Source organism: Sceloporus occidentalis, unplaced genomic scaffold (assembly GCF_023333645.1).
Source record: "Sceloporus occidentalis isolate IW3139 unplaced genomic scaffold, rSceOcc1.0.p SCAF_3, whole genome shotgun sequence".
NCBI classification, from domain to species: domain Eukaryota; kingdom Metazoa; phylum Chordata; class Lepidosauria; order Squamata; family Phrynosomatidae; genus Sceloporus; species Sceloporus occidentalis.
This window is the reverse complement of record NW_028316983.1, coordinates 94171620-94196219: the sequence shown is the minus strand read 5'-3', so window position 1 is coordinate 94196219 and position 24600 is coordinate 94171620. Positions and strand designations below refer to the sequence as shown.

The 24600-nt window shown below is 38.9% G+C and overlaps 1 protein-coding gene across 3 annotated transcripts in view; it reads left to right on the top strand.

Moving 5' to 3' along the window:
• The window catches only part of LOC149316436 (GPI-anchor transamidase-like), a 170913-nt gene that overhangs the window by 29251 nt on the left and 117062 nt on the right, over positions 1–24600 (top strand). For all 3 annotated transcript variants that reach the window (XM_089515469.1, XM_089515468.1, XM_089515470.1), the window contains exon 9: positions 5397–5569. In XM_089515469.1, coding sequence (XP_089371595.1) covers positions 5397–5569 — 173 coding nt within the window. The remainder of the gene's footprint in view (positions 1–5396; positions 5570–24600) is intronic.

Genomic DNA, 24600 nt, shown 5'->3' with positions numbered 1-24600 from the left:
TTTGTCCAGAAGGTTGGCCATGTTGTGCAGCAGATTCGAAGTCATGTATAGTGGATAATGTCTTGGTACTTAGATAAATATCTGCTGATACAACAATGAATTTTGCCACCTGGGAGGTTTGTGTTATTCACATTATTCCGCCCCTGCGCAACCCTAGTACATAGCCAGGCCAGTGCAAAGTGCCGGTCTGGACCAGGCTTAAGTCAGTGGTTCTGAATCTTTGGTCCTCCTTATATTTCAGACCTTTGCTCCGAGAAGCCTAGCCATTTAGGGCCAATATTCAGGTATTCTAGAGTTTGGTGTTCAAAACATATAGACAGGTTCATATGTTCGGCTTGTACAAACAATTTTTGCTTCAGAAGGTAGCAAGGAGAGTTCCTGAATGTGAGCCACATAAATAATTTGAAACTGTAACAGTGCAATCCTATGTATTATTGCCTGAGTTCAGTAGAACGTAGTTTAGTAAGTATCCTTAGGATTATAGCCTAGGTGTACACCAGTCACTGATACTTAGATTAACAGAGAAACATGGCTGCCTAGCAGACCTGAATCCTATGCTTCTTTGCTAGAAGCCTCCTTACTGATCTATTTATGGAGTCTTATTTATTTATGCTATCAGGGGGACTTGTTAGGGATACCCTTTGCAATGCACAGAATGCAATTATTGCACAACTTAAAATCAGCATGGAAGAAATTACTTTACAGTTAACTTAGGCAGCCCTGTCCCCCCAGTTGTTCGCTTTATTGTGAAATTTTAGGAGATCAGAACATGTGATCACCAACTTTCTTGTGATAATATCACAGCCAGTATTCCCCTGACCTTCTGTCCAAAGTGTGAGAGTTGTGTGAATAATTTTCCCAGAGCCACTTGATTTTTCTGTCCTCAGAACTTTTAGAAGGAGGAATAGCCTGTTTCTGCAAAGCAGAGATTTCTTTCTCTACATTTCTGTTATATTTTGCTACCAGCCTGTGGAGGTTGGCTGGATTTTGGGACAATGTACTGTTGCTCCACAGGGACCCAGTACATCACTGGTCGATGCTTTTCCTCAGCTAGTATATGGATAATTGTTTTTTCTGCAATGAAACACTTGCTGTGTTCATTAATCCCTAATAAAATCTTACTTTACACCATAGTTTCTTGCTAATCTTGATAGGAATCTCTTAGAAAAGCTTTAGTCCTTGTTCAGAACAAACTCTTTGCTATATTCTGCATATATTCAGAGGTGTTCATTTCATTAGCTAGCTTGCATATCCTGATTTTTTTTACCTGATGACTAGCTGGAAACTCCCTAAACAATTCACATCTTTCTAGCTCTGGTTATTGGAGACTGATTTTATCACCTAAGCAAATGCTCAAAAAGAAGCAGTGGAACTAAAAGTTTACCTTACGTGAAAATAGCAGAAGGTACCTCCCTTTAAATGAGACATTTGCAAGTCTGGAAAGTGTTTTTTTTTTCCTAAGCAAGAGATTTCTATGCACGTTGACGTGCACAGTGCATTCATATCTTATTTTGCAGATTCCAGATATGGACCTTAGCCTTGCTGTGATGCAGTTCAGATAGTATGAGCAGTACCTCTCTTTCTCTCTCTCTCTGTGTAAAACATTAAATATCCAATTGTAATTTTTAAGAGGGCACAAAGAACTATGTAATAGCATCTATCAGTATTTTGCCTAAGGAGACTGGTGCAACCTTATTGCTAGATAAGATGGCATTAATTTTGCAATAAGCAGCCTACACTGACAGATTGGTAGTGACACAGAACAGGATCAGCGACTAACGTTCAGCCTTCTTACTACCAAGAGAATGAAGCTTTTATTTTTAAATTGCAATCAAATGTTGGCTTAACAGAGTTCAAGTCTGGGAAATGACTATGAGAGCAAGATGTGTACCAGGATAAGAAACTGATCTTGCCATTTTGAATGAATTTGGCTGGTACATTTTGTAGTCTGTGCAATTTGTTGGCTTACTTGGAATCAACAGCAGTTATAAGTATGTGAACAACCATCTGGGAAATTGGATTAAATGGATCAATCAGTTAGAAATTCTACTTTAGAATCTGCTAAAGGACCAACAGATTTCAAAGCAATTAGCTTCAAATTGCTCCAGACTCTACTTTAAAAAAAGATTTAGTAGAATTTAGTAGGAGGGTATCTGGTTGAATTTAAATCTGCATAGGATTGGTAGGCTATTGTAGTTGACTCCACGTCATTTGGATTCTAGAACTCCATACCATACCATACCATAACCTTTATTAGGCATCTCAATAAAAAAACATCATACAAAGTTAAAATTTTAAACTAAAATTATTAACATAAATACTATAAAATTCCGTCCGTATAACATGTAATTCTATGGATTACAGTTGTTCAATTTATACCAAATTTTTGTTGCCTCCATTAGAAAATTTGCCATCACTCGTGTAATCTGCTCATTGCAATCCTCCAATAAATGCACTAAAGTTATATCCATTACACAGAAGTTCATTTCCATTAGTTTCTTTATCAAATTCTTTCTCGGTTTTTGATATAATGGGCAAAGAAAAACAATATGTTGGAGGGTGTCTGGAACTGCCTCACATATACAAAGACGATTGACAAATGGGATTTTCATATATCTCCCCTTAGTAACACATGACGGATGGATGTTCAGCCTTGCAAAAAGGAAGGCTTTCCTCGCAGCCTGAAGGGACAACGATTGAAAATATTTTGGTATCTCACCACAACAGGGGGGAATGCCAAATACAAAAGGGGAGCATACTCTGGGAGAGGTAGAATAAATTTCCTTATGTTCCCAACTCAGCAAACAATCCTTAATTGTCTTGAAGCACTCGTGCTCCGTCAAAAGGAGTAAAGAGTCCAGATTTAAACCCTTTAATTTTAGATTGACTTCAAAGGCTTTTGACCAACTAGTATAATAATTATCAGATAAAAGAAACCCAATTAAACTAGATCTATTTGGTCTATAATGAATTTTAAGCCAATATTTATATGCCATCAACCAGGCAGTGGTCTCAAGTGTAACCAAACCAAGCTCGTCATATAGCGTTAAATATTGAACACATGGCGGAATAGATAGCAATTTCCTACAAAACTGAGATTGTAAATTTTCAACCTCCTTATTGAAAGCTGTTACCCATACAGATATACTATATAATATTTGAGCTCTAATTTTGGTTTTATAGATTTTCAAGGCTGCAAGGACATCTTGATTTCCCTTCTTATAATAAAAGGATTGTAACATTGCCAACGCTCTTTTCCCAGAATGTATAACCTTTTCTCTCTGCTTTACCCAAAGACCATTGTAATGGAATAGAACTCCCAAATATGTATACATTTTTACCTGTTCTATAGATTGATTATTCATCTTCCATTTCCTTGGAGTGAATCCTTTTGAAAATACCAAGACCTTTGATTTGTTAACATTAATCTGTAGATGAAACCTATCACAATATTCACTAAATCTATTCAGGGCTCTCTTTAAGCCCACCTGAGTCCGCGACAATAATACAGTGTCATCAGCATATTGTAACACTAAAAGTGGGCGATTTCCTAACATAGGAGGATGGGTGTCAACCGATGACATGAAATTTGGAAGATCTGCTACAAATAAATTAAATAGATGAGGAGCTAGGACACAACCTTGCCTTACTCCTATTCCTGAATAGATTGGGTCCGTTAAATGACCACTTTCAGTAAATTTTACCCTACAGCGATTGTTGGAATGAATTTGGCTCAACAAAAACAGGAGTCTTGAATCTATACTTAAACTATCCAATTTACTCCAAAGTGTAGGTCGATGAATAAGATCAAATGCCGCTTTTAGATCAATAAACGCAGCATATAATTTCCCTTTAGGACGGGAAATATATTTATTAATTAGAAATGAAATAACAGTAATATGATCAGTGGTAGACATGTGACCTCTAAAGCCCGCTTGTTCAGGTCCCAGGATGGCTTGAGTGGTCATCCAGCTTTGCAGTTTCTTTGCCAAATAGCTGTCATATAGTTTACCTACAATAGAAAGCAAGCTTATCGGGCGATAATTTGCTGGCTCATGCTTATCGCCTTTTTTAAAGATAGGAATAATTATTGAATCCTTCCAGCTTGTTGGAATCACCCCCGTGTTGTTTACCAGGGTGAATAAATTTGCCAAAGCTTTGGACCATAATTCTGGACAATGTTTCAAAACCTCTGCCGTAATAGTATCATAACCCGGCGATTTAGCAGATTTTAGTTTAAGAATTAATTGATATACTTCATCTGGTGAAACAGGACTCCAAATAATAGAGGGGTTTGCAATCACTACAATATTATCAATTGATTTAGTTTGCATCTTATTAGTAAAATACGATACCCATATTTGGGGCTGAATGCCAGGACTAGATAAATTCAGGTTGTTATTCAAATGCCTCCTTACTGCTATCCAGAATGTTTTGGTATCATTTGAATTCAGATCTCTATCTAGATCGGCCCAATTTTGCTGATAAAAAGCTTTCTTTTTATCTTCGATATACTTATAGAATTCTGCCCGGGCCTTTAGGTAAGGTCTGAAATTTTCCTCAGGGCTGTCTAAAGCAAGTTGGAAAATTTGTCTAAGGTTCTTTTTCTCTATAAGGCAACTTTTGTCAAACCACGAGCTCCTCCCTCTAATTGGATTTATATAAGTAGCTGTTTTATTACTCACAATAGATATTACTTTCCCATAATTTACCAGTGCATTTTCTATTGTAGTACTATTAGCTAGGTCATTTATTACCGTTAAGGCACAGGCTTCTTTAAGGATTTCACTGACTGCCTCTATTGTTCTAGAGTTCCAATAAATTCGTTCTAGAACTCTATCCTGTGCTTCCATATTTACTTCACTGATTTGAAAATTTGAATTTTCTTTCTCATTACCTTAGCTATGTATTAAAACCATAGTTTATGATTCATTCTGAACCTGTTTCAAACCATAGTATCTGATTTGGGTTAGTTTAGAAACCATGATTTCCTTAGTTTCAACAAAACAGCAGATTGTGATTTCTTCAAACTGTTACCTAAGAGAAGCATTGAAAATCTTCAGTTTGGGGAGGTGGGTGGAAGTGTTCTTCAAGTTGATATATAGTCCTAGTGGCTAAAACATATCTAAATTGGGCTAGAGAGTAATACCAGTAGCTTGCATACTAAGAAACATTTATGTGCAACTGTTCTTCTAAGCTGGAAATGGCAAATCACTCCAAAAGGACCAGTGTCGGCTTTTCATAATTTCCCTTTGACTGTTGTAGAGGACTCCAAATGAGAGAAGGAACAACTGAGCTCAGTTAGGGGATCCAGGGTGACTTGAACCAGAAGTTTGGAAGTAATGGGGCTGAATTTGGAGATAGGCTTGATTTATGTACCATTGTCTCCTTTATAGTTTCAGGTGTGTCCTAAAAGTTTGTGTGTGTCTACACCTGGACACCGGACAGACCTTTTTCAGAGAGATCCTGAAAATGTCCTGATTACTGACTTCTTTGGGAGTGTACGTAAAGTGGAGATTACAACTGAGAAGATTTCTCTGGATCCTAATTTAGCTCCTGAGGAGATCAGGTATTTTTTGTTTGTTTGTTCAAATTCTCATTTTCACAGTTGAATTAATCACAAATAAGGATAAATATTTTTATGTGTATGACTTTATCTATCTAAGGGAAGACTAAGAATGTTAGTGTGTCTATAAATTGGGTTGTCATTGGTACAAAGCACTTGTAGGAAATGGTACAGTATGGTAGTGTGGTGTAATGGTTTGAGTATTGGACTGTGACTCTGGAGACCAGGGTTCAATTCCCAGCTTGGGCATGAAACCCACTGGCTGACCTTGGACACATGCTCTCAGCCTCAGGGGAAGGCAGTGGCAAACCTCCTCTGAACAAATCTTGCCAAATAAATTCCATGATAGGTTTGTCTTAGAGTTGACATAAACCAGAAACAGCTTGAAGGCACACAACACACAGACAGACAGACACACACACACAGAGTATGGCACTTTGAATAATTACATGCTTTTTTAATGAGTGATTTCCTCCTGTTTAATATTTCTTTGGCATTAATATCTCTGGTGCTCAGGGCTTACAGGGAGGTTGGGGTTGTGAAAATATCGAAGATTTGATGCTGTATGGATACTACAAAGAAGTGTTGTACAAGTAATGGAATGCTGTGGGATCAGAAGCAAGTATTAGAAGACACCAGAAGGCCCAGGACTGAAGTTGAATGATAAATTGCTGACGACTAGCAGTTCATTGGAACTGGTCATAGAGTTCTTGAAGAAATGTCGTGAAAAGGGATTAAATTGGCAGACAGTGTTTGAACTATGTGACTGAGGTGTTAATGTAATGATTGAGGTACTCTTCGGTAAGCCCACAAGGGCTTTCAGGATATATGAAAAGGAGTGCCAAGAACTTACTATGCAGAGTAAGAAAGTGTAGTAATTTTACACTTGGAGATCAATATGCATACAGAGTTGGAAAGATTGTGGACTGAGGTCACATTTTTATACTCAGTGCTTGGAGTTTGAAGAGGTGACATGCATGCATGAATCAGGGATCAAACCAAATAAGATCTTTCAGATGTGTTGCCATCCCTGTGGAGTCATTATTTTCAGGGGAGGCTAGTCTCATATGAAGCTGAATGGGATGGTGTGAACTGATCAGATACTGCAGAAAATGTACGTATGTATGTATGAGTCATGCCCTAGGTTTTGCTTCACCATGAGGCTGATTTCCTGATTCTCAGACATATAGAATCAGCATACGTGAACACAGATACAGTATGTGTGCAGTATTATGTGAACTGAAGTTTTAATCTTTTTTTCTTACCTCTTACAATGAATGGTATGAGGGTAAAATAAGTTCCTCTAAAGTACTTATCATCTAGAATGTAGACTTTCAGCAGCAGCTAGATTGTACTGTATTTATGGTGTTGTGTTGCCATCTGCCGGATAATCTTGGGATAAACAAGAATTTGATAGTATGGATACTGCAACCCTGTGCTATCTGCAAATAGCTATGCTAGATGTTGCAAAAATCTGCCTTATTTTTACAAAAATGTCTTACAAAAATCATTTTATGGTCTAGAATTTTTGCAATAATGTGCTGCTCTTTTTCAAAATGTTAATTCAAATTTTGTTGATACTGTGGCTACTGCTCCTAATGTTGTATTTATTCTTAGGAATATGTTAGAGACTTCTTCATAATGTGTATGTTCTGTATTTAATGATTGGACTTTTATCCCTGCTTTTCTTCAAAGAGTTAATGTACATTAGACCTGTACAACTTGGCAGATGGTAGTGGCCAAAATTAAATTGGCTAAACTTCTTTGGATTGCAGATAGGTTTTAATTAAATATTAATCAGCATTAATTAATATTAATTCCATCTTCCTCATTCTCCTGTGCCTGTTCCTCTCCTCTGGACAAAACCAGGCAATGGAGGAGCCTTGAGAAGTGAATGTTCACCTTTCCTCGTGCCCCTCTCCTTCACGTGCCCCTCTCCTTATGAGAGTGCCAAGTGGCAGAGGAGCCTTGAAGTTATTCCACATCCTTGTGGGTCACCCAAATCCTTTGGTGGGCCACATGCGGTCCACGGGCCCTGTGTTGTGCAGGCCTGATGTACGTAAGCTTAACTATATATTCAGCATTATTAATCATAAATATATTGTTTACACTCTAAAGCATAAAAGTATAAAGTATATAAATTTTAAGGAACATATATGTCAAAATTTAATCAATTTAAACAACATGAAAAGTAAGAAACAATTTAAAAAGTCCTAAAGCATATCCAACAGTTTGACAAATGAAGAGAATTAAAACCAGTTAAAGAAATTTAAAACCATAAATCATGTGCAAATTTGGATAAAATCAATAAGAGCCTAAAGTTTGTCTTATGACAGACATAAGACATACTGTATATACTCATGTACAAGTCTAGAAATTTTAGTAAAAAATGGACCCAAAAATTTGGGTCGACTTATCCACGGGTCAGTGTAAGTACTGGACTTTAACTCATGGAGCAATTCCCTTTCTCTGAATAGAGTGGTAAAAGGCAAGAGCTTAGTCCATCCTGGGAGCACCAAAAAGAAGCATGGATCCCTTCTAGTCTCTCATCCATCCAGCCTTTAGGATGAGCACAAAGAACTTTGACTGCCAGAATTTTCTAAGTTCTTTGGCATAATTTTCCTTTGCATCATCCTTTGTTACATGCCCTGAAGTTTTACCCTCGACTTATCCATGGGTCATTGTAACAGAAATTTCAGGAAACTGAAAGTTCTAGGCTTGGCAGAGCAAAGAATTAACAAGAGGACCTAGTAAATTGAAAATCCATAAATTTATTTCCAATTTGTTGACAAAGGAAACATGAACTCAATGGAATTCAAAGTTCCAAAAAGCTGAGGCCCTGAACAAGACAAGATGGCCTAATCTTATAGTCAATTACACAAAGAAAGGTTTTCATCACTCCTCATTGGTCAATTACAATTTAAACATACAGAAATCTTACAATCAAGACAGAGATACAGGCATATATTAAAACTGCATTTCTTACTCTTTACCCCTCCCTCAGGAATTCAGTGGCCTTCAGTAGCCTTCAACAGTTGTACTTTCTTATCTAAGTTGTTTATGTTATGTCTTCCTTGCTGGTGCCAGCTCCTTGCAGGTCACGATGCAGTCTCCACGCCTTTGCTCTAGTTCTTCTCTAACTTTCAAACCTCAATTTAAACTATTTTTCTTCTTCTAACCAAAGTGACTCCATCTTTCTATAGCTTTCTATTATAACAGGAAAATTCCACCACTACATCATATCAAAATCCATAATTTTGGCCCCAAAACCTGCCCTCGACTTATACATGAGGTCGACTTACAGTCGAGTATATACGGTATGAATATTTTCCAGCTACAGATACCAAGAGATGCTCCTTACATCCTTTGAGTAACCATAAATACTCATTCATAGTCCATTGATCGTCTCTTCTGCCAGTCAATTTTAATGGGTGATCCTAAGCACAGATATTCTGAGAGAAGAAAAACATGTAAAAACTTCATCTTCCCTATACATAGTACATGATAATATATCTCAGTTCTAAGCATTTCCTCTCAAACTGGAATAAGAAATTTGGTGCACTTGGAAGACACGCAATGGGCTGATTCTTACATCATAATAAACCAGTGTGCTGAAGAATCCTTGTTTATTATGATCATGCAAATATGCTGGTTCATGGTATTTGATTGTTTCTCCTTATCTCCTTACAGTGTATCTAAACAAACCAGAGACCCTTCGGATAAAAAACAGGAATTTTCACTGCCTGTTCCAAACAAGCTCAAGTCTTAAATCATTGTCTGTTGGTAGCTAAGGACTCTGGCTTTTGGGAACTGTTGGATTATGACTGTTGCTGGTTTACAAGTATATGGGATCTGGTTCTGCTTCTATTTTTGGATGTTATGATTAACAAAACATCAGTGTCAAATTTGTAGTTTCTTCATGTTTACCTGCTTCCACAAAAACTGGGAACTTTATATCAGTTAGGTATAAATGAGCAGTTAGGTACTTTATACTAGTACTTCCTTGACTCCAATAAGCCAGTATTCTCCAGAGCCCTGGCATATTGCAGCTTGCTAAGAGGACCAGTATAACAGTGTTATTATTGTTATTTTATTTTCTTATATCCCTCCTTTTTCCCAATATAGGGATTCAAGGCAGTGAACAAGTATAAAACAATACAATTTAAAAACAATACAAAATATTAAAATACATAAATATAAAATTAAAAAACCCAATTAAACAATTTTAAGGATTAAAACACGTATAAATTAAAATATAATATATTGAAATACAAACCATTAAAATTTTGGTAGCCCAGCATTAAAAACCCAGTCCTTCTCTGCTTAATAGGCCTGCTTGCACAGGAACGTCTTTACCTGGCGTTGGAAGGCTAGTAAGGATGATACCATCTTGACTTCCTAGGGAGTGACTTCCAAAGCTTGGGAGCAGCCACAGAGAAGCCCCTCTCTCTTGTTCCTACCAAACTCACCTGAGAGGGTGGTGGGACAGAGAGATCTCAGTACTCATGTTGCTAAAGCTAAGTACTTGTAAGAGACATGGAATTACTGTCCAAAGTATAAGCATGCTCAAAGGATACAACTCATACTTTTGTATTGTGTTATTTTCAGTTTATACCCAGTATGGAAGACTTTTAATTCTAACAAATTAAATTAGAGCAGTTCTTTCCCTTCTGTTGCCTTTTAGTAAATTTCCCTAACACTTGGATATATATCTCCAATATGCATGCACACACAAGCAAGAATTTGTTCTCCAACAGAAGGAAGAAAAGCAATAATAAAATTGTTATCTTAAAGTTATTGCAGATTCTTCTCAGACCTCCTCCTTCTGCACTACCAGGTTTAAGGTCAATCTGCTGAGCTATTATTTTGAGCATTGTTGTTGTACGCCTTCAAGTTGTTTTCAATTTTATGCTGACCATAAGGTGAACTTATCATGGGGTTTTCTTGGCTAGATTTGTTCAGAAGAGGTTAGCCATTGCCTTCCCCTGAGATTGAGAGCATGTGACTTGCCCAAGATCACCCAGTGGGTTTCATGGCTGAGCTGGAAATCGAACCCTGGTCTCCAGAGTTGTAGTCCAACATTCAAACTACTATGCCACACTGGCACATAAGCCATAGCAACAGTTGTCCCCATCTCTCTTTCTGATTATACAGTAGGAGCTAGGTATCTGCAGGGGATATGTTCTAGCCCCCTCTGAGGATACCAAAAAATGTGGAACCTCAAGTCCTGCTTTCCCTAATAATGGTGCTGTGCACTCCTGCTTGTTGCACATGCTGCCATTGGGATAATGGGGGGCTTACTGTCCATAGATGTCGAAATCTGTGGGGGCAAGTCCGCAGATATGGGGGCAAGTCCACAGATATGGAGGGTCCACTGTAATTGTGGAATATAGTTCTTTGGTCCCCACTCTGTAATCAGTAACTGCAGATTCATTACTATCCTTTGTTTGTTCCATTTTGCAACAAGGTTCTGGTAATAATGGGGCACATGGGAGAGAATACATCAGTCCAGTCCAATGCATGTCTATTGAGAATAGATCCCATTGAGTCCAGTAAGGGTTTCTCCCAGGTAAATGTATATAAATTTGTAGTGTAGAGCTATATATGCATTTTGGGCAGACCAGCCAGTCTCTGTTAAAAGCAATTCTGGGATTGTTTACAACTGTAGTTCGAACTCATTAAAGCCCAAAAATTCTGTCTTGGGACTCTAGTAGCTTTCTTAATGTTACATCTTTGCACCTTCTTGCTACAGTCCATAAATTGTATAACCTCTGGAGAAAGAATGTATTACACTACATGATGTTATACTGGATGAGGAGAGCTGTTCTTCATTAAGCTGCACTGTTGATATCAATATTTCATCACTGATGTGAGCCTCTGTGGGTGAATATAAAGATTGCCTGAAGGCATATGAATGTCTACAGTGTTATGCGGTATAATAAACACGTAGACATATAATAAATGAGATTCTGATAGGTTGGTGTAATTCTTCCGAGAGAGCTAACTTGCCACTGTGGTTAGTGTTTTTGCAAATAATTTGCTCATTTAATTTTGAATATATGTGGAGTTTGATCATTTTTCAGACTTCGTATTTCCCCTTAACTTTTAGTGGTTTTACTGAAATTCTGACCAGATGTTTCTTGAATCCATAAAATACTTCATCCTTCTATAATATCAGTTAATACTATAGAGGATAGCTTATTCCTGAGAGCCAGTGTGGTGTAGAGATTTGACAGTTGGATTATGACTTTGGAAACTTGAGTTTGAGTCCCTGCCCAGCCATGGAAACGCAGTGGGTGACCTTGGGTGATTCACACACTCCCAGCCCTAGAAAATCCTGTGATAGCTTCACTTTAGGGATGCCATAAGTCAGAAGTGACTTGAAGGCACAAAACAACAACAGCTTATTCCTATAGTAGTTATCTCACTATAATAGTATCACTTTGGGCCCGAACAGACAGGCCTAAATAAAGCTGCTTCGGGCCGCTTTGGAAGTGTGCTGTTTAAATGACACATGCAGCCTCTAAACAAATCTTGCCATAAATTGGAGAGCATTTGGAGGCACACAACAACAAGGTCCTCCTGAAACAATGTTCTGGCATATGTTATTCTTCCCACTTGTGCCAGCCTTTGTGGAAAATACTTCTGGGGAAAAATATTTAAGGCATAAAACCAAATCATTTGTGTCAATTTCTATAGCCCTGCCTAGAGTACGTGTGGCATAGAAAAGAAGAAGAGGCAATCAAACTTTGGAGCAAAGTGGAAATGAGAGTTCTCTGTAGCAGAAAAGCTCTCACTAAAAGATATATCATTTTCTGAATTGTACATTTTACAAAAAGCTACACAATGATATCTAGACCGCATTTTGTTTCTGTGCAGAATTAGCAACAATTTCAAGATCTCTGAGCTACACATTTGCCTTGCTGAGCTGTGAATTCTATTCATATGGTATATATCATTTCTCTCGGATCTAATTTTTTTGTGTTCAAGTCTTGAAAGGAGTCTGTGGGGAATAACATATTTTAATGCTTGTCTTAGATAACTTTTTCAAAAACTTTTTAAATGAAAAGGGATTATTTGATCTCTGTAGGAAAAGAGCTGTAGCTTTGTAATAATTTCAAACACATTATTGTAGAATTTTAAAAATAGGCTTCAAAGATTATCTTCTGATAAAGTAACTCTTCATAGCACAGCTTGAAGGCATATATTGGTGGAAGGACTTAGAATGTCTCAGCCTTCATTGGCCACTTAAAAATACAGGCTTAGTGACAGCAGCCAAGTGGCTGAAATAATCTGAAATCATCAAGGAAGGCTATTCTAATAGTGGCATCCTGTGCAAATCCCGTGTCTTCAGTGGGATTTATTATTTAGTTGGTGCGTTACAGGATTGCAATATGTACCTTTATTTCATGTATTAAAATCTTTGTTATTTATTTATTTATTTATTTTAGGCCACTTCATTTCCCTTCAATGTCACTTACAAACATGAAGACAAGGCAGGGGTTTTAAAAAGAGCACAAAATGCAGTAATTCAGTATTTGTGATATGGAGGTGGGGGTGGGGAATTAAAAACCAGTCATATAAAAGATAAAAATCCCAGCATAAAAAACCCCAATAAAACCTCTTCTTAACCATATGTGGACCCAAATAAAAGTGTATCCTTTTTTTCTTTTGATATGGTTTAATTTTTTACAAGCTTGGTCTGGTGGAATGAGTTTAAGATTATTATTTTTTTAATGTTGTGAATCAGGGATTGACTGTTTCATTTTAGAAATGTTGAATCTGCTGTTCCACAAAAAGTGCTCAAGAACATTTTAAAACTTACAGCTAATACCATATGTGCTCAACTATAAGTTGAGAAATTTATGCCCCAAAATTGACCCTAAAATTTTGGGTAGACTTATATAAGGGTCAATACATCAACAATGCTTAGAAAGTCCCTAAGGCAAGCAAGCCTGATGCTCCAATGTCCATTCAACACCAATTCCTCCCCCCTCCAGTCCATTTTGTAAGCCTTTGCTTCCTATCGGAAAAACTCCCCATTTAAATCCACTTGCTTCTCTCTCTGGTCCACTTTGTAAGCCCTGGCTTCCTATGGAAAAACCTCTCCATTTAAATCCACTTGCTTCTCTCTTTGATCCCTTTTGCCAGACCTGGCTTCCTATAAAAAAAGCTCTCAGTTTAAAACCATGTCTCCAGTCCCTTTTGCAAGACCTTGCTTCCTATGGGAAAAAAACTTTCCATTTAAACCCACTTGCTTCCTTTCTCAATTCGATGTTAAGACTTCTCCTCCAGCACTTGGGAATTGACTGGGAGAGGTCCAGAGAAGGAGAAGGAGGGACGGAAGCGGTATTTCCCCCTTTCTTTCCTTCCTTATAGCCCCCTAAGTTTTATCCTTGACTTATCCATGTGTCATGTCAAAATCCAGGATTTTGACCCTGAAACCTTTCCTTGACTTATACATGAGGTTGACTTGTACACAAGTATATACAGTAATTGCATTTGGACAAGTAGAGGTAAGAGAGAAGGTCAATAAAGTTCATGTCTCAAAGAGACTCTCTTAGATTTTTTTTAAAGAAGCCAAGCTAGATGCATATTTGTATGTTGTTTTTGAATCCAGATTGGTGCTTGGCTGAGGCCTTTCTAAGTTTAAGCTGCAAGGAATAAGGCTTTGTTGGCCACATACTATGGGGGTTACATTTCTCTGTCTCATAATGAAGGGGAAATATACACATTTCTCATAGGTGCTTTGACAGCTTTAAGTTAGAAAAAGATGCCTGCTTTTTACCAGAAGATGGCAGTTGTGCCAAGCATAACATTTCAGTTTGCACTTTATCTCAAGCACACGTTTGATGTGTCTGTGAATGTAGTATGAAGTACTGTACTTCCAAAAAGGGAGGGGGGAGAAATGAGTATTTTTTAGAAATTCAAAATAATTGTTGTACCTGTATTATCCCATCACACCCCTTTAACACAAGTAGAAGTTTTGTTATAAATGGGTGTTAACATTGGAAACTAGTCACATTTTTTTAAAGGCACACGCTGCAGACACCCCAGTTTTTTTCAGGTCCGTAATATTGAAATAAATATTGTGGCTGCCCTATTCTATCTGTGCTGTTATGAAGTGGAGAGAGGATGGGCAGGGCAGGGCATTTTGCCTACATTCAGCATCCAAAGAAATACCCTCTTCTGTTTTTTTGAAATCTACATTCAGCATCCAAAGAAATACCCTCTTCTGTTTTTTTGAAATCGTGGTCACCACATCCTGGGTTGATTGATGAAATTCCAGTGCCTTTCAAATATATAGATGCTGCTTTGCAAAGGCCTTAAAGGGAGATCTTGCCACTTCAAGCTCAGGGTGACACCTCTAGTATTGGCATAAATAGAAAAAATGTACCCCTATGTTGTATCTTTTAGATCCCTTGTTCACAGTAGCAGCCGCAGAGCTAGACCATTGGAAGAATTAAAATATTGTGCTGTAGTACAGCTTCCTACAATCTGGTGTCTTCCAGATTCATCCAAGTTATCATCTTGCTGGGAAGTTTGTATAAATATATTAGAAAAGGTCTATATCTCTGCTGGTTAGTGAATCCACAAGTAATAGATAGGTTCTCTTATTTTTGTTGCTGCTCAGATACGTTGTTAAAATGAAACACTATGTTGTTGTGGTGTTTGAGTTTACCATTTGATAATCTTTGCTACACCTGTGGTTGCCCTATTCCATTGCCTTAAACATAGAAAGTTGTCTTATAGTGCATAAGGCCAGTGCTCTATCTAGCCCAGTATTATCAGCCCTGATTAGAATGTTTTAGATAGGATTACTTCCTAGGATTACCATACTTATTCTTTATTTGTATCTCACCCAACTTCTAACCATGCCTGATCCTGCTTAGTGTCTGAAATCTGTTGAGATCGAATGTGTTCAGGGTGGCATAGTGGTAATAATTATTAGTTACAACAAACTCCTAAAGAATGTGATATCTTTGATGGTGCAGTATTTAGAGAATTCAGCTGCAAATGTTTGTTCAGCAAAGTGTTAACAAAAACCTTCAAATTTTAAACATTGATAATATTTCTTGGCTGTCCTGTAATCAGTCACAGAATTTGTCTTTCTTGTTTGCCTGATTAGCAGTTAATTGGCTTCAGAAGCCATCTGTATGCAGCACTATATGTATAATGGCAAATGGGGAGACATTCATTGGGGACCAATAATTTTATCTATAGAACAAATACAATTGCAAAACTAATTCTGTAGAGTGGAATTTGCATAGCAAAAAGTCAAGAGAACTAAAGTGACAGGGATGACAGAAAACATCCTCAAGAGCTTTCATAAAGGCACTGGTTGGATTTTGAATGCTTCTTTGATGTTGAAGATAACTATGATAACACTTAATTTTGTCAAGAAGATAATTTACATTGTGGTATTATGTTGAAATGAAGAACAATCTGACGATAATCAGAAGTATAGTTAGATTCTTTTTCTTTCTTTTTTTAAAGATAGCCTTGCTTTGTTTCTGAAGTGACATTGGTTTAATGTTCATAGCTGCAGAACAAGTATTGGCTGTTAATTGTTTATTTATTTTATATTTCCGCTTTCCCCTTAAAAGACTCAGGGTGGCTTTCAACACAATTTAAAACACAATTTTCAAAATCTTTTCTGGATTGGGAGGAGTGTGTTATCTCCCTGTTGAAGTGAAAAAGAGCCAGCTTTCCTCTGTCTCAGTGAGGCACACTTTTCAAAGCTCCAGCTGGGTTGATCCAGCTGGGAGCAGTGCTTTCAGTGCATGCAGTGAGGGGAGGTTTAAGCATCAGTGCATGTTCAGATTGTGGTGTGTGGGTGACAAAGTGTGTGTGTGCATTCGTTTATAGGCCTGCTGAGTTTGAATAACTGAAGCATTGAAAGGCTTTACCCAATCCACAGTCTTCTCTGCATGGCTATCTCTCATTTTCTTGAGACCACTGTAGAACAAAGCACATGTAGATTTGGGTGTGCGCACACATTTTTCATGTTCCCAGATTCATAGAATTGGAAGGGGCCTCATGGGACACTAAATCCAATCTTTTCCTGTAGTTTGCACCCATTGTTCCGGGTCTTGTTCTCTGGAGCAGTAGAAAACCAGCTTGTTCCCTCCTCAATATGACATCCCTTCAAATATTTAAACAGGGCTATCATATCACCTCTTAAATTTCTCTTCTCCAGGCTAAACATCCCCATAGGCGTTCTTCATAGGGCAGTGATGGTGAACCTATGGCACGCATGCCAGGGGTGGCAGTCAGAGCCCTCTCTGTGGGCACATGTGCTGTCACCCCAGCATAGAGTTTGCCAGAGTTTGTTATTAGAAAGCCAGAGGGACATGGCACTTTGCAATAAATAAGTGGGTTTTGGGTTGCAGTTTGGGCACTCGGCCTCTAAAAGGTTCACCATCACTGTCATAGGGCATGGTTTCCAGACCTTTCACCATTTTAGTCACCCTTCATGGGACACACTCCAGTTTCTCAACATCCTTTTTGAATTGTGGTGCCCAGAACTGGACACAATATTCCAGGTGGGGCCTGACCAAAGCAGAATAGAGTGGCACTATTACTTCCCTTGATCTAGAGACCATATTTCTATTGATGCAGCCTAAAATTGCATTGGCCTTTTTAGCTGCCGCATCGCACTATTGACTCATGTTCAACTTGTGGTCTACTTGGACTCCTAGACCTATTTCACCTGTTCAGCCAGGTGTCCCCCATCCTATATCTGTGCATTTCATTTTGCCTCCCTGTGCAGTACCTTACATTTTTCTGTGTTGAATTTCATTTTGTTAGCTTTGGCCCGGATTTCTTGTTTATTCAGGTCATTTTGAATTATGATCCTGTCCTCTGGGGTATTAGCTACTCCTCCTAATTTGGTGTCATCTGCAAATTTGATAACTAAGCCCCCAATACTGTCATCCAAGTCATCTTCTCTTCACCTAGTTGAAAAGGTCCAACTCCTTCAAACTTTCTTCATATATTTTGCTCCCCATGCCTTTTATCATCCTTGTTTCTCTTCTCTGAATTTGTTCCAACCTGTCTGTCTTTTTAAAATAAGGAACCTAGAACTGAATTGCAATCCACATGAGGCCTGACCAGAAGAGAATATATTAGGACTATTACTTCTCTTGACTTGGAAACTATACTTCTATTAATTCATGCTAAAGTAGCATTTGCTTTCTTTGCTGCAACATCATACTGCTGGCTCATGTTCAATTTACAATCAATAATAATCCCAAGGTCTTTTTCCACATGTTGTACTGCTGACCCATGTATCTCCAAACCTATACTTATGCATTTGGTTTTTTTGCCCTAAATATATAATTTTACATTTGTCCCTATTGAATTTCATTTTATTAATTTCTGCCCAATTTTCTGGTTTATTTAGGTCTTTTTGAATTCTCTTTTAGTCTTCCAAAATGTTAGACACTTCTTCCAGTTTTGTGTCATCCGCTGATTTGATAAGGATTCCCTTCTTCCCATCATCTAAGTCACTGATAGAAATGTTTACTAGGAATGGATTTTTAACTCTCATTTTATTGCCTTTTTGGGATAACTCTTTATTGAAGGGTATAAACTTTAAAAATAAGCAAAAGCTGGCTGCTCCTCATAATGGCTATTCAAAGATAACTTGAAAAATAGTTTCATGCAAACACCCAGGATAATTGATGTATTCATTTTGCTACATTGTGATTATCTTTTCTTTAACTAGCAACACTTTTTATAGGGACAAGGGAAAGCATAGATGATTACACAAGATTGTGTTCAAGATTTAATAACCCTCTGTTCACTAGAGAAATATTCAATTAAGTGTGTTAGGATTTGCAAATTTGTTAATCTAGCTGATAAAGTAGTGTTTGTATAAGCTCTATATTTATACTGTGTTGAGAAACCAGTATGTATGATTTTTGTGCAGTGTTGTTCCATTAAGTGTCCCATGTTTGCATTCGCCATACAACAAAGCAGATCACTAAAAATGAAAGCTTCTATTCTTTGGTCCCCCCCTTTCTTTAGTGCTGCATTTCTTTTCCTGACCCCATTGTTTTTTATCACATGTTCCTCTAAAAATACCATTAGCTGTGCAACATTAGGCCTTTGGTTTACCTTACTCATTTGGCTTTCCATTTGTAATCTGTCAGTTTGTTTTATAATGTGTTAACTCTAATAACATTGAGATTATTGAAGGGAAGCTTGATGTACAGTCGCCCCTCCTAATGCACGGATCTGGGATCTGCGGTCTTGAATACTCACAGAGGGGTGACCTCCGTTGTTTCCAATGGGGCGCACCCCCGTGGTGCATGCCTATGGGGCTTGGATATGCGCAAGCCTCCATTTTTGTGCGTGGGGGGGGGGTCGGTCTGGAATGGATCCCCCATGACAACGAAAGGCCAACTGTATATGTTTTGGATGCAAATCTCTGGTTTATATATGAGCTGTTATTTGATTTCCACATTCATTTCCTAGGAAGATAAGAAAGTGGAGAAATCCAGTGTTTCAGCTTGCACATAACTTTATTCCAGGATTTAGCACAACCTGTACAAACCTTTCTAAGACTGAGTGAACCTTGGGACTCTTGGACTCCATTCATCTTCCTCCTTCTCTTACATAGTGAGTGGGAAGACTCCTACCAAGTCTAATTTCACTTCCTCTTAGTTCAGAGTTCGTTGTTTTCTTGTTTAGTAACAACATGGCGTAGTGACTTGAATTTGGATTGAGACTCTGAACACTGATGCAAACCTCCTCTGAACAAATCTTGCCAAGAAAACCCTATGATAGGTTTGCCATAATTTGGAAATGACTTGAAGGCACATAAAAACAATAGCAGCATCAGCAGCAACAACAACAAGAATTCTTTTAAAACCATGATTCTGGGTTTATGTGTCATTGCAAATTAGGAATTATGGGATATGAAAATGAAGTTGTAAAACACCCAGCTGTATAGGAGGGAATATGGAAGCACAGTTTGCCATCTAAGCAAGAAACACATTGACCCCACACTAACTTTAAAGAGGGCTACCTAGAAGGAGATGAGTTTCTTAAATATTGTGTTTTACCATTTTTGTATGTATTTTGTACTTTGGGTTCTCTGGTTCATATATTGTAGAAAGCTGGGCCAAAGCTAACAAAATGAAATTCAACACAGAGAAATGTAAGTTACTACACTTAGGCCGGAAAAATGAAATGCACTGATATAGGATGGGTGACACCTGGATGAATGAGACTACATGTGAAAGGGATCTAGGAGTCCAAGTAGACTACAAATTGAACATGAATCAACAGTTTGATGCTCCAGCTAAAAAGCCCAATGCGATTTTAGGCTGCATCAATAAAAGTAAAGTGTCTAGATCAAGGGAAGTAATAGTGCCACTGTATTCTGCTTTGGTCACTTGGAATATTGTGTCCAGTTTTGGGCACCACATTTCATACAGGATGTTGAGAAACTGGAGCATGTCCAGCTTGAAAAAACGCCTTAGTGCTTATATGGGTTTTCCACCCTAAACTAATAAGGAGTGGGAGTTTCAGCTTGACATTCTCAACCTTTCCTAAAGATATATATGCCACTCCAATAACAACAACAGCAACAACAACAACAACAACAACAACTTTATTACAGCCATTTGGCCAGCACAATTACAAAATTCCAATTTAAAACATAACTTAGTTTTATACCATAGGTTCATATACAGGCAGATTGGAGAATATAAACAAATGATAGTTTATAAAAAGTAAGGATAAAAAGTAAGGATAGGACTGCACGATCAGGTAAACACACAACAATGAGTAGGCTGCCATCACTCCAAAAAAACCCCACACAAAACCAAACAACCAAAAAACAATACACTGTATTTAAAAGGGGTTCTTTTAAATTCCTCTTTTTTTCTCCTTTTTTCCCCCTGCACGGTCTGTTCTTCCAAATTCTATGTAGCAGAATTCAGGGTCCAATAACACCTTTGAAGTTTAACACATAATTTTAGCTACCGTAGTTTCTCCCCTGGATGAATGAAGCTATAGGCAAAGAGTTCTTTAAACCTTTCCCCCCCAGTGTAGACTGCAGCACAGACTTTGGCAGAGCCTCATCCCTCTGCACATCTCAGTTCCTTATTCTTCCAAGAAACAGCAGAGGTTCAATATGAGGTAGGAATCTCTTGGAAACTGAGGAAATACTGCAGGATACTAGTTGCCTATCCCTGTTTTGGTGATGTTAGTAGGAGTAAGCTGTTTGTACCGGAACTCTTGGCAAGAGTACCAGAATGATGAGTATTTGCATTGTGGAGTTAAAAGCAAAGAGGCTGATCACTTAATTCTTTCCTTCTTAGGCTTTTTAGCAATCAGCATGTGTAATGCTATTCCTTTCTGCCTGAAGAAAATGGAGCTAAGCACATAACTATAAATTGTAGAGAGCTCCAGGGTGCAGGCAACCTTAATATTTTCTGTTTGGCATTAAACTATATGCAAGTGCTCTCAGTCTTTACTTTTCTCAATTTTGTGGGAAAGCTTATGCTCTGGTTTTTGAGTGCCTAAAGGATTACCTTCTAGTGAGTCAGAAATTTCTTGCACTGAAGAGACTGTAAAGTTAGACTGTGCACTAATGTACCACATAAGTATCCTTACTGTGATTGTGGTTTTTGAAGCTGAAAATGAAATTTTAAGAACAGATTAATGAATAAAATCTTAATTTATGCCTTGGACTTTGTACATTGCTCAGTTCTTCAATTATTATGTCCTGTCTCTCTGCCAAAAAATGGTGCTCAAGGGAACTCAAGAGTAATAAAATTCAAATAAATACCAAACACAATTGTAACATGAAAAGGAATTCAAAACATAACTAAAAATATCTAATTAATAATGGCAGTAGGAGTACCCAAACATTTAAAAGCCCTTTAGCAGCAACTTAATTTAAAGGTCAAAAGCCTGTTTGAATAAAAGGTTATTTTCCTGCCTGCAGGAGGATAGCTGGAAGGTGTGTGCATCAATCTATTCTTTCCTGGCAGGAGGTTCAGGAGTCTGAGACTGTCCAGTGAGAAAATGTTCACTTCTTCCCTCTGCCCAGTAGTGGCAGGGCTAGTTGATGGATTTGAGACTGAAGGACATTCATGCATATGATGAACTAATTTCTTCTTCCATTCCTCAAGATTTTATGAAAAAACTCAAAGATGGTTTTCAGCCTAGTTTGTATTCCAAGGAGAAAGATAATTTAAATTTCATTGTGAAAACATAGTGACTTAGATGCTCTGAGATTTTTCTTTTAAAAATTGAAAGAGAAGTATAGATGTAGATGTAAAAAAGCAGTAAAAGGAAACCGAAGAGAGGCTGCAATGTCAAGGTATCTCTCAGTTCTAGATCTTTTGCTGTACTGATGGGATTGGCAATCACAAGTATTCTGTTCTCAAATTCCAAAATGAATGAAAGAGTAAATACTCGATACAGATTCACTTAAACAAAACCCATTTGTCGAGGTTTGATGATTGCTACCTTGGTTTAATTAAAAGGAATGTACCCACATAAAAATCCTTGGGCAGTTTATAGTTCTTGCAAGTGTCTGCAGGATTTCTTTGAAGTAGGCAGAGAAAGCCCTGTAGTGAGTTCTCTCTCACTTGGTCTGAACAGGCAGGCTCTTGAACAATGAGGAAAGGCCTGCTCATCCCCCTTAGTTGGAAAGACAATCCCATGGTCTTCCAGATATAACAGTTACTGCTTATATCTCCAGATGTAACAATTATTGGGTTATGTTGTCAGAGTGTGGCTTGCAAAAAAAGAGTGTTTTGTTCCATTTCCAAATGTGCAGGGTAACAATATCTCCAATAACAGTTCTTTGTCAGAATAAGGCAGATTCTTCAGATGTAGCTTCATCCAAGTATCCTGCTCTTGTAACCTGAACATTTTCTGTTTTGTTAAGCTGTAGATCTGAAATTCCTGTGGGGCTATGAGACAGTGTAATAACCTAAAAATTTAGCCTGAAGTTGCATGATGGAGTTTTAGGAATGGACAGTTGGTGTGCCGTGATCTGTAACCTGACCTCTACCTGCTTGTATAAAGTCAGAAGATGTGCAAATTCTTCATCTTCCTTTTGCAGCTACCATAGGGGTCTTGTCTTATTTTAATTTGTGACAAGAAGTGATGTTAATTTACATGCTCTTGCTGTATTACCAATAATAATATTACCAACAGACATTAAAAAACTTAAACATGAAAAAGTACCTTAATCTGTACCAGGGGTAGGCAACCTTTTGGAGCCGGGGGCCGGGTTGGTGTCCCTCAGACAAGTCGGGGGGCCGAAGCCGGGGGGTGGAGCTTCCACCCTCTGGGGCGGAGCCACCCTCTGGGGCGGAGCCTCCACCGAAGCCCTGCAAGGAGGAGGAGGCGTGTGCCCGCTCTCTCCTCCTCGGTCCCTTTCTGGGCAAACACCCCCAACCTGCATTCCAAAACACACACAACAGCACAGTTGTGCATTTCACATGGCTTTACTTAACATGGCCTCTTGCATATTTCAGAGGCTTATTCCATAACCAAACCCCTTGGGTTTAACATGGCTATGCATATTGAACATGTCAAGGTGGTTTCACCGTTCTTGGACCAAGTGTACTTCTCAGAAGTGTGTACTTGGTCAAGGGACTTTGGTTTTTCTTCACTGTGCATGAGTTTGTAAAAATCACAGCAACTTACATTGGCCTTGCCTCAGAGGCTTTCTGATATCAATATCACCATTAAAGAACCAAAAACACACAGAAAAGGCACTTTGGAAAGTCACACTCTCTTGGCTTTAGAAACAGTGCGTGCATGCCTCTCAAGCTGACTCATATCATTATCATCATCATCATCAACATCATCATCATCACCACACTATCATTGTCAAAGCAAGGGAGACTTGTTAGCATTAAAAGCACACAAAACACACTTTGCAAGGTCACACTCTCTCAGCTTCTGAAACAGTAGTTGCATGCTTCTCAAGCTGACTCATCATCATCATCACCACACTATCATTGTCAAAGCAGGGAGACTTGTTAGCAATTAAAAAGAATGCAAAATAAAACAACAACAAAAAACCCCCTGTGGCCTCTGGCCACTCACCACCTTCTCCTCTTCCTCCTCCTGCTGCCCCCATCTCCTCTTCCTCCTCCTGCTCTTCCCCCTCCTCTTCCTCCTCCTGCTGCCCCATCTCCTCTTCCTCCTCCTGCCTCCATCTCCTCTTCCTCCTCCTGCTGCCGCCTCCTGCTCTTCTTCCCTCCTCTTCCTCCTCCTCCTCCTCTTCTTTCTTCTCCTCCCCCTCCTCCATGCGCCGCACGGCCTGGGGGCAGGACGGAGGAGACAGAGGAGGAGGTGGGCAGCGCAGGGCCGCACGGAGCCCTGCAGGGAGGCGGGGAGGGCCGCGCAGGGCCGCGCAGGGAGGCGGGGATGGCCGCGCCGGTCTTCATCCTTTGCCTCCTCCACCCCAGGCCGCGCGGCCCTCCTCTTCCTCCTCCGCTGCCATTTTGGTTTTTAAAATGGCGGCGAAGTCTCGCGCGACCTTTCCCGTCCTGGGAAAGGTCACGCGAGACTTCGGCCGCCATTTTGAAAAATAAAATGGCGCCCGGAGCGGCACGGAAACGGCGGCAATCGGCGGCAGGACTGCGCGGGGGCCGGCAGAAAGGCCTCGGCGGGCCGGATCCGGCCCGCGGGCCGTAGGTTGCCGACCCCTGATCTGTACACTTCTTTTGTAAAACAATCTCCTTTGGATTATCTTGGCAATACGGGGGTTCCTATATTAGGTTCAGAATATCATGGCCTAGAAATGCCCCACATCTCCAGTATCATATAGTGAGACAGAATTTTCTAAGCCCCAGTACATCTAATGGAATGACCCCAAAGACAAAGGAAACATGCACCAGAGAAAAAGAACAGGAAAACACAACAGACTTTTGCTTACTGTGTTAGCTAGCTGAGAAGACAGCTCCTCAAAGAAATGAAACCCCCCCCCCCCCAAATATACATTTTGTTGGCGTACTTGTACATTTAGGAACTCAACAGACCGCCCCTAA